Source organism: Caenorhabditis briggsae (assembly GCF_000004555.2).
Source record: "Caenorhabditis briggsae complete genome, chrI, whole genome shotgun sequence".
Taxonomy (NCBI): Eukaryota; Metazoa; Nematoda; class Chromadorea; order Rhabditida; family Rhabditidae; genus Caenorhabditis; species Caenorhabditis briggsae.
The window spans coordinates 11,939,501-11,948,983 of NC_013489.2; the positions used below are offsets into that span (position 1 = coordinate 11,939,501).

The 9,483-nt window shown below is 36.4% G+C and overlaps 2 protein-coding genes across 2 annotated transcripts in view; both read left to right on the forward strand.

The window, feature by feature from the left end:
• The window catches only part of CBG23839, a gene marked incomplete at both ends in the record, with an annotated part of 6,670 nt that extends 1,784 nt beyond the window's left edge, over positions 1-4,886 (forward strand). The window contains 6 exons of the mRNA XM_045241309.1: positions 244-1,027; positions 3,408-3,746; positions 4,184-4,425; positions 4,478-4,575; positions 4,653-4,741; positions 4,827-4,886. Coding sequence (XP_045091180.1) covers positions 244-1,027; positions 3,408-3,746; positions 4,184-4,425; positions 4,478-4,575; positions 4,653-4,741; positions 4,827-4,886 — 1,612 coding nt within the window. The remainder of the gene's footprint in view (positions 1-243; positions 1,028-3,407; positions 3,747-4,183; positions 4,426-4,477; positions 4,576-4,652; positions 4,742-4,826) is intronic.
• A 1,848-nt stretch (positions 4,887-6,734) lies between these two features.
• Positions 6,735-9,483, forward strand: part of CBG23841 — a gene marked incomplete at both ends in the record, with an annotated part of 9,871 nt that continues 7,122 nt past the window's right edge. The window contains 6 exons of the mRNA XM_002647893.1: positions 6,735-6,777; positions 7,596-7,895; positions 8,124-8,185; positions 8,409-8,562; positions 8,795-8,866; positions 8,950-9,325. Of these exons, the coding sequence (XP_002647939.1) occupies positions 6,735-6,777; positions 7,596-7,895; positions 8,124-8,185; positions 8,409-8,562; positions 8,795-8,866; positions 8,950-9,325 (1,007 nt within the window). The remainder of the gene's footprint in view (positions 6,778-7,595; positions 7,896-8,123; positions 8,186-8,408; positions 8,563-8,794; positions 8,867-8,949; positions 9,326-9,483) is intronic.

A 9,483-nucleotide genomic window follows, 5' to 3' on the forward strand; every position in this document is an offset into this window, starting at 1 on the left:
GGGCCTTCGCGGGCCCTGCCATAACTTTTTTCAGAATCAATGTTTTCGAACCAACTCAATTAGATATGATAAAGATTCACGAGTACTACAAAACGGTATAATTTGGAATACTGTATCATATCTGATTTAGTTGGTTCGAAAATATTGATTCTGAAAGAAATTATGGCAGGGTCCGCCAAGGCCCAGCAAAGGCCCAGATTACAAGTATGCATTTCAGCCAATTCCAAAGAAAGCATTTTTCAGAATGAAAACCATTCGAAATCGTGTCGAAAAAGTTGGCTCCGACGAGGAGCAATTCATCGAAATCGACATTGCAAATGCTCCAAGAATCTATGTTTCAAAAATCAAATCTAGGCATGGAGGAGACGAAGAAGAGCATTTTGATCTTCTAAAAGAGCTGAAAAAGGATTCTGAAAATTTGGAGAAGAATAAGAAGACAAAAAAGAAGGGAAAAGGATTGAAAAAGGCGAAGAAGCTATTGGCGGAATCCCAGAATTCCACGACTCCAGAATCCACAACGACCAAAAAACCAAAAGGAAAGGGTTTGAAAAAGCTGAAAAAGCAGCAAAAAACGACGAATCCATCAGAAGAAGTGACCAAATTGCCACGTCATCTTGTTGGAAAATCTTCAAGTCTTGGTCCCACCACCCCTCGACCCAAATCCAGTTGGATAAATGGAGTAGTGGACCCCTCCGACCCCAAATTCTCAAACCAAGGACAAATCCGAGGGTATCCGATGCAAAAGGCATCGAAAAAACCATTCTCCACAACGCCAAAACCGTCGTCAGGGGATTCAGAAGAGGATAAGGAGAAGATAAAACTATCGGAAAGTACGAGAATGATGTGGGATATGGATGAACTGAAATATACGACATTTTTGGCGCCAAAGACTACAGAGCAAACGAAAATTGATGAGGCGGAGGAGGATTTAAATCGAGGAGAAGACGTGAAGTTTAAAGTGGATTCTGAAGTGGCCACGACGACGACGAAGGCAATTATGGCCACGACTACAGAGAAACCGTTACCGGTAGGGACTTCTTGAGATTCAATTATCTCAATTTCTGTAAAAGAAATCAAAAATTTGTAAACTGATAAAATATTGGTGATATCATGATAAAATGTTTATCAGTAGACAAAAATTTGATATCTTTTATAGGAGCCGAGATAATTGATCTCAAAGTTCAAAAGGTTTTAAAACTCTTCTATCAGACACTAACCCTCAACTTTGAGCTAAATTATTTCGCTTTCTGTAAAATATATAAAAATCTGTCAACTGGTAAAATGTTGTTCATATTATCACCAACATTTTGTTAGTTAATAACTTTTTCATATGCTTTATAGGAAGCGAGATACGGTAAATTCAAAATGACCAAGGACGCTTCGGCGCGGGCAGAGAGGGGGCGTCAAGCTTGATTACTTTCAGATCACATATCTAGGTCCCTGTGAAAGCTATCAAATAGTTATCAACCAATAAAATATTTTTGATGTAATGATAAAACTTTTATCAGTCGACAACTTTTTGATATCTCTCATAGGAAGCGAGATACGTTACTTTAAAGTGACCAGGAGGCGCGGAAAGTGACATCAAGGAAGCTTGGCTATTTTGAGCTCAATGATCACGATTCCTATGCATGATATCAAAAATCTGTAAACTACAAAAATGTAGGTGATATTATGATAAACATTTTATCAGTTGACAAATTGTTTGATTTCTTCTGAAGGAACAGAGATAATTGAGCTCAGAGTTGACTGTTTGTATAGGTATTCGTGGTATTTTAAGGCTAACTCTCAAAATTCAGACTAATTTTTTTCAAACTTCATTAATGAAAACCATTTTTATTGCTATGCAATAAGAAAACAAGTAAATAGAAACCAGGAAAAGTTCAATATCTAGCTGTTGGAGCTCCAGTAGTCGTTGCAGCCTTCGTTGTTCCTGTATTGGTTTTAGTTCCAGTTTTTGTGGTATTCCCAGTCGCCGTGGTCCCTCCAGTCGTTGTTCCAGTCATTGACTGTCCTGGTGTAGATGCTTTCTTCTTCTTACAGTAACAGAAAATGCCAATTCCGATGGCAAGAATGGCAATGACTCCAATAACTCCTCCAATGATAAATGGAATCATTTTATTGGAATCATTTGCGGTAGTTGAGTAGATGGACGCGGTAGTTGGGTAGAATTGATAGCATGAAGGAATTTCTGGAACAATTACAATAGTTTTCATATTTTATGTCACTGTTCCATCTCACCATTCTTCGCCTCTATGCAATATTTACTGAATGCCTCCTCAGCAGCAGGTTTACAATCTCCGACGATTTTATGGACATCCGTTTGATCAGCATCTTCGCACATTTTAATTGCTGCATCATAAGGAACAGGATCACATTTGTCCGCACGAATCGGGCACTCATTCTTGAACCAATTGTATCTAAAAATACTAATTACCTTGCAAATGTTTCGAAAAGTCTCACAAATATTTTCGTCCATCAGTTCTGAAATTAATTGGTTTTTTCTTCAATTCCTCAAAACCCTACCTTGGATTAATTCCTTTATTCAATTCACCGAAATCGATTTTTCTCTCGTTTCTCCTATTGAGCATCACGATTGAAGTTTTGGTTATTCTTCGTGGCAGTGACTTTAGTGTTTTTTGTCTTTTTTGTCTTTTTCTTCAACCTTTTATAGCAAACGCATCTAGGGTACTAAACCAGTGCTGTGCTGGGCAAAGGGTACCAGACCGGTCAGTGGTCAATAGGTTAAATTAGTGCCAAAAAAAAGTTTCAAGATATTTTTTACTGAAAATCCTTGAAGCTGTCATGAACCATTATGTCTTTGAATTTGTAGCCTATTCCACTAGCTGGCCATGTAACGTAAATTGAAATGACAAGAACTAATAAGTTAGAATTTTCGACTTTTTTAAATAACACCTAGAAACACCGTAATACCTGTAATAGAGGAGCACCCTAACTTTGTCCCGTTTTTTTTGGTTCCTGTAAAAGATATCGAAAAGATATCAACTGATAAAACATTGATCATAATATCAAAAATATTTTGTTATTTGACAACTTTTTGATACCTTTCACAGGTACCGAGATAATTGAGTTCAAAGTTCAAAAGGGTTTCAAGAGTCAGACTCTAAACCTCAGCTTTGAGACCATTCATCTTGGTTTCTGTGCAAGATATCAAAATTTTGTCAACTGATAAAACGTTTATCATAATATCTTTCACACTTTATTGGTTGACTAGTTTTTGATACAATTAACAGGCATCGAGATAATTGAGCTCAAAATTAAGAGACCTCACATGTCTTACGGTAAAATTAGAAATTCCAAAATTCCAAAAACCAAACTAATTTTTCCGGCCTCAATTTTGAGAACTTCTGGAATCTTTTGACATTACAGAAATTCACAATTTTCAGGGCGGCATATCAAGAAAAGAATGGGACCAGAAAAAGGAGGCCTTCGAGGCCTACACCCCATCAATCCTCTCTACGGATCTTGAACCATCTCACTCTGGAAACTCAGCCGCTTCTCCGTATCATGTCCATCTACCCGATCATCCTCCAACAACATCCACATCATCTCCATCATTCCATTTCATACCTCCATCATCAGAAGCACCGTATTATGTAGAAGTGAATGATGCAGATACAGAAACAATCTATGTAAAAGACGTCACTCCAATGTTTCGAAATGCGTTTGTGGGACCGAATGATATGGAGACAACTACTAGACCCTATGATCCCTTGCATCTAGAGGTAGGTTTTTAGAAGGACACCTTGGTCATGCCTTGCCCAAGTACGTCGGGCAGAAAGTGCATGTCGTGATTTTTGAAGAAAATCCTGATCATAAAAATTTCGATTTTTCAAGCAAAAAATTCAGAAAATTATTCATTGTTCGAAATAAAGAATTTAGAATTTTCTGGAAATTTTGATTTTTTTAAAGTTTGGATTTCAAAAACTCCAATTTTGAATGGAAATTCAAATTTTATCGAAAATTTTACTTTTCTGGAGTTTTCTAATTTTCAGAAAAATCTAGAAAAAATTATTTAATCCTCAAATTTTTCAAAATTTAGTAATTCAGTAATTCCAAAAATCGAAAATTATGGTTTTTCGAAAAATATACCAAAATCGTCAAAGAAAATCCTAAAAAGCTACAGTAACCCTATCCAAACTTTCCAACGAAAAAATTTCAGATGGAAATCGCGAAACTCAAAGAATCCTCTGTCTGCCTGGCTCGAATGGCCTTCGATGTCTGGTGCATTTTCGTGGTAAGACCCTTTTTCATTTTTTTTTTGCATATATTTCATAATTTTTCAAATTTCCAGCTCTTCTCATCCGTCCCATTTGTAATGGGCATCTTTTTCCCTCGATGGAGCCTCTTTGTGCTCCATATAGTTTTTGACTTCCTATTCTTGGTAGTTGCATTTGTTAGCAGGTACAGTAACCTAAAAAGAGAACTCTGAACTATTTAATTAAAAGTTTTGCAGTTTAACAATTGCGATTATGTCAAGTATAATGTATTTTCTCATCGAGGAGATGACATCGGATTTGCTGTTTGAATTTTTATTGGTCGCTTTTGTGATTGGTGGGTTTTTTTTCCTGAAATTCGGATGTTCTGAAATCCCGAAATTCTGAAAATTCGAATATTCGATAAACTTCCAGATATCGTCCTGGTCCTCTACTCTGTAATCGTCGGAATCGCCTATCGATGTTGCTGTCGTATTGTGGATAATACGATAAAAGAACAAAGCGTTAATTATAGTGTTAGCAGCAACGGAGACCCCGTTTAGTGACCCAGAAATGGAACATTTTTCAAACGGAAATTTTATTTTCAAGAACAAAAATAATTATTGGTTTTACGGGTTCACACCACCTTCCCCCCAAAAATTGTCGTAGTCTCTGTTGATATAATTTTTTATTTTGAAATAAAATACTTTTTTTCTATGAATTTTTGTCTTGATTATTGAAGTTCACACCAATTATTTAAATGGGACATGACCTAGTTTTTTAAAAAGTTTTCTAGGTCATGACCTAATTGTTTCTAAGTCATGGCATAATTTTTTCTAGGGTATGACCTAATTGTTTCTAAATCATGACCTAGTTTTTCTAGGATGACCTAGATTTGTGGGTTTCCTAGGTCACGATCTAATTTTTGAATTTTCTAGGCCATGACCCATTTTCTTTGTATTTTCTAGACCTAATTCTTGAAAAAAAAAGTTTCAAAATTCAGAAATTTCGAAATTTAGAGAATCCAAAATTCTGAAAAAAGTTCAGAACATTTTTTTTGAATATTCGAGATTCCAAAAGTCCAAACTTTCAAATGTTTCAAAAAAAACCAAAATTTCTGAATTTCGGAATTTCAGAAATTTTCGAATATTCAGAAATTCAGTTTTGGAATTTCAAAATTCAGAATTTCAGAAATTCAGAACTTCAAAAATTCAGAACTTCAAAAATTCTAATTTTCGATTTGTCTGAAAATTCAAAAATCAAAACTTGCAGAAATTCAGTAGTCTGAATTTTTGCACTTCTGAAATTCATGGAATTTCAGAATTTTTCAATCCTGGATATTCCTAAACATCAAAATTCCAAAACTCAAAAATTCTGAACTTTTAATATTCTGAAATTCAGAATTCCAGAAAATCCGAAATTCAAAAATTCAGAAATTAAAGAAAGCCCAGATTTCAAGATTTCCGAAACTCAATAATTCTCAAATTTGGAGCTCCTGAAACTCTAAAATTCGAAAATACAGAAATTCAAAAGTTTTTAAAACCATAAACCCATCTCTTCCCATTACTTTCTCTCCGAAAGATATAGAAAAATGACTTCTTCAAAAACCCATAAAACCGTACTTTCCCATTTTCCAAAAAATGAAACCATCTCTTTCCCTTTCCTTTTTTCTTCTTGGTTTTGTTTGTATTTTACGCTCCCGACCCCCATCCCTTCCTCCGAAAAGTCTCTGCGTCTCCAATCTCTCGTTTTTCGGAACACAGTTCACTTTTGTTTTATTCAAACTGAGTCACTTTTTTTCTATGCGAAAAATTTCGCTTATGAACGTGAGAAGGAGTCCCAGAAAAATTGTTTTTTTTAATCTGAAATTTTCCGTTTTTCAATCAATTTTTCATTTTTGTAGATTTATTTTTTCGATAAATTCCTCTTTTTTTCTAATTGTTATCTAATTTTTGTTTTTTTCTAAACTCAGAAATTCAATTAAATGGCCGCATTTCCACAGATTCTGACCAAAAAACAGCCATAAACTTCTGCGCGTCGTTTTTAATGCCCTAAATCTTGCAGTGTTTGCGTACCTTGTTGTCGCCGCTCGCTCTCAATACTCTGCGTCTCTCCCCCTCCACCGCACTATTCCATACTCTCTCGCCCTTCCAACAACACAACCCCGACCCCATCACTTGCATCGCTCTCTCTCCGCGCTCGTTGCGGGCCGAAATCTGCTATAGTCTCTAAAAAGTGTCTAAAAATCGATATTTATTATAAATTCTTCAATATTATTGCAATATTTGCCATTTTGCATATCTAAATACCCTTCTGAGCAAAAAAATGACCCCCTCACACACAATTTCCCACCCACACACTTTTTTCCTTCTTCTTCTTCTTCGGGTTGTTTTGTCACATAAAAAGGTTGAGTTCAAAATTCCATATATCAGAAAAAGTGTTTCGAAATCTTTACCCAAAAAATCCGCTGAAAAATGTCATGGGAATGTTTTAAAAACGAAAGATTTTCCAGGGAGCATGGATGATGATGACTCGTTTCTTGAGGGAATCGAGGCTGTTGGTAAGTTACTTTTTTTGCAATTCTAGGTGAAAAATATGGGAAATTTTGTGTAAAAATCGCTGCGAATCCTTTTTTTGTCAATTTTTGCTTATTTTTCAGCAAAATTCCGTATAAAATTCAATGATTTTCGCTGAAAATCCGAAATTTAGAAAAAATCCCGCTACCGTAGCCTTCAAAGGCGCATGCGCAAAAACCGTTGGGTTTCGCCACGAATAAATACTATTCCGGTATGCGTCTTTAAAGGTTACTGTGTTCTTTGCTTTTGCAATTTTGAAGTATTTTATTCGTTTTCACATCAAAAAATCAGATTTTCCGTGACTATTCGACATAAATTGCACAAATTTTTTTTCCTAAAATTGTCACAATTATAGTCCAAAATAGTCAAAAGATATGTCAGAAAACGGTAGAATTTTGATTTTTGTGCATCCTCTGTTTTTTTTTACAAAAATTCGTTTAATTTTTCTCAAATTTGAGCTCAAAAATCGAGAATTTAGGGTAAAATTCTCTAATTCCGCTACCGTATCCCTTAAAGGCGCATGCACAGCACGCTTTGGCTCCGCCGCGAAAATTAAATTTTGCACTGTGCGCCTTTAAAATACGGTAGACAATTTTTTTTTCATGATTTTCTTCGATTTTCCCCCCTAAAAATCAGATTTTTCTCGACTTTTCGAAGAAAATTCTGTAAAAATTTTAAATTCTACTTAAATAAAAATACTTTAAAGAGTTTTTGCTGCGATTTTTGGCCTTTAAAAAATTGAATTTTTCGAGAAAAAACCCGAATTTTCGAACGATTTTGAACTAAAAAAATTATTTTCCAGGCGACATGGTAGAAGAGCAAGTGATGGCTTCAGAAGTCATCGAGAAACCGCTAGAATCGCGCGGATCGTCTCCAGATATCACAGATGCGTTGGATTACAGTGAGGATCCAGAAGAAGAGGAAGAAGACGATGGAGAAATAGAAGAAGAAGATGAAAATGATAAGGAAGAGAAAAAGGAAGAAAAAGAAGTTAAAAAAGAAGAAAAAGGCGAAGCCGAAGAAGAGAAAGAGGAAGGAGAGTTGGAAGATGGCGAATTAGAGGATAGTGATGAAGGAGAAGTCGAAAGCCCACCGAAAAGAGGTATTTTCGCCTGATTTTGGCATACAATTTGTTAAAAAACGATTTTCCTTTCACCTGTAATTGACCTAAAAACCATTAAAATTGATCAATTTCGACCGATTTTGTGGAATTTTAGGCATTTTGGTGAAATATCGATTTTTCACTTAAATTTGGCTTTTAAAAATCACCTTTTTTAGCCAATTTTTAGTGATTTTCATCATTTTTACCCCTAAAAACCCAAGTTTTCAGCTCTAATCACCGCTCCAGAAGGTTCCAGACGACCAATAGAGGTTGGTTTCGAGTTGAATGATGTGAGTTGTTGTGTTGTGTAGTTTGTAGTTTTTGTAGTCTTTGTAGTCTTTGTAGTGGCACGGCTTGAAAATATTTGTGAATCCCTAAATTTTCGAATTTCTAAATTTCTTAATTTTTGAAGTTATAAATTTCGGATAATCTGAATTTCTGGAATTCTGGATTTACAAATTTCTTAAAATTTGAAATTTGAAATTTTCTTAATTTCTGTAGTCTAAATTCCAGAATCGTCTATCCCGGCCGATGCAACGTGGCACCGTTCTTCCACCCATCCGAAATCAGCCGTTTCAATATCTGCCACGTCGTGAGGAGTCCCATGAGACGTCGTTCGAATCCACACTTCTGGAGGCCAAGAAGGTGATGCATGGGGAAATTATTGGTGAGTAAGGACCCTTACTGTGAGGTTTTGCGGATTACGGTAGTTTTTTTTTAGAAATTTCGATAAAACTACAGAACCTTTGAGGCCTAAACTTAGACCGAATTTTTGAAATCTGCGCGTCATCATGCCAGAGAGTGTTTGCAGAATTTTCTAAAGTCAGACATTGCTCCGCAAACACTCCCTGACGCGCAAATTCAAAAATCCTATTCCAAATCCTATTCGATAATTTCAGATGACGATGTGCTATCTGGAGGACGTGAAGGTATTCCATCGCTTATGGAGATCCGGACCAACAAGCCAAAAGGTAGGAAAAAATTGAATTTGGTGGCCTAGAAACCCGAATAGGCCACCTGGACTACAAACTACAAAACCCCTGCCTAGCTTTAGATCTGGGACCCCAATGCATCTACCCGTCACGCAACAATCAACAGCCATACAACAACCCAAATCGTTTCAAACGAGATTCTGGAAACGCCTTCCAAAAAGACACTCCAATGTTTCCGGCACGTGGCAGAACGACGTCCCAATCGAAGCCTGCGCCTTTAATGAAACGGAACTCATCGAAATCCCCGCCACCACGAGGGATCAGTTGGTCACCGACGAGATTCGATGCACAGCAAATATCCAGTGATGAGGATGCTGATGATTTTAGGAAAAAGGCGACAAAGATCATCAGAATGAAGAGGACACCGGAGAAGAAGAAGAAGAGACGACGTTCGGCGTCGTCGACATCGTCAAGAAGTAGTGGATCGTCCAGATCTTCGTAAGGGATTTTTTTTGCTAGAGAAAATTGAGCTGAGCAGCGTTGAGACCGGGCGTGGCCTAACTTTTGCAAGTTGAGATTTCTAGGTCACTATGGTCAATCGTCAAGAAATGACCTCATATTCATCTGGTGTGTTTCCGATGCCATTTTCGAATGGT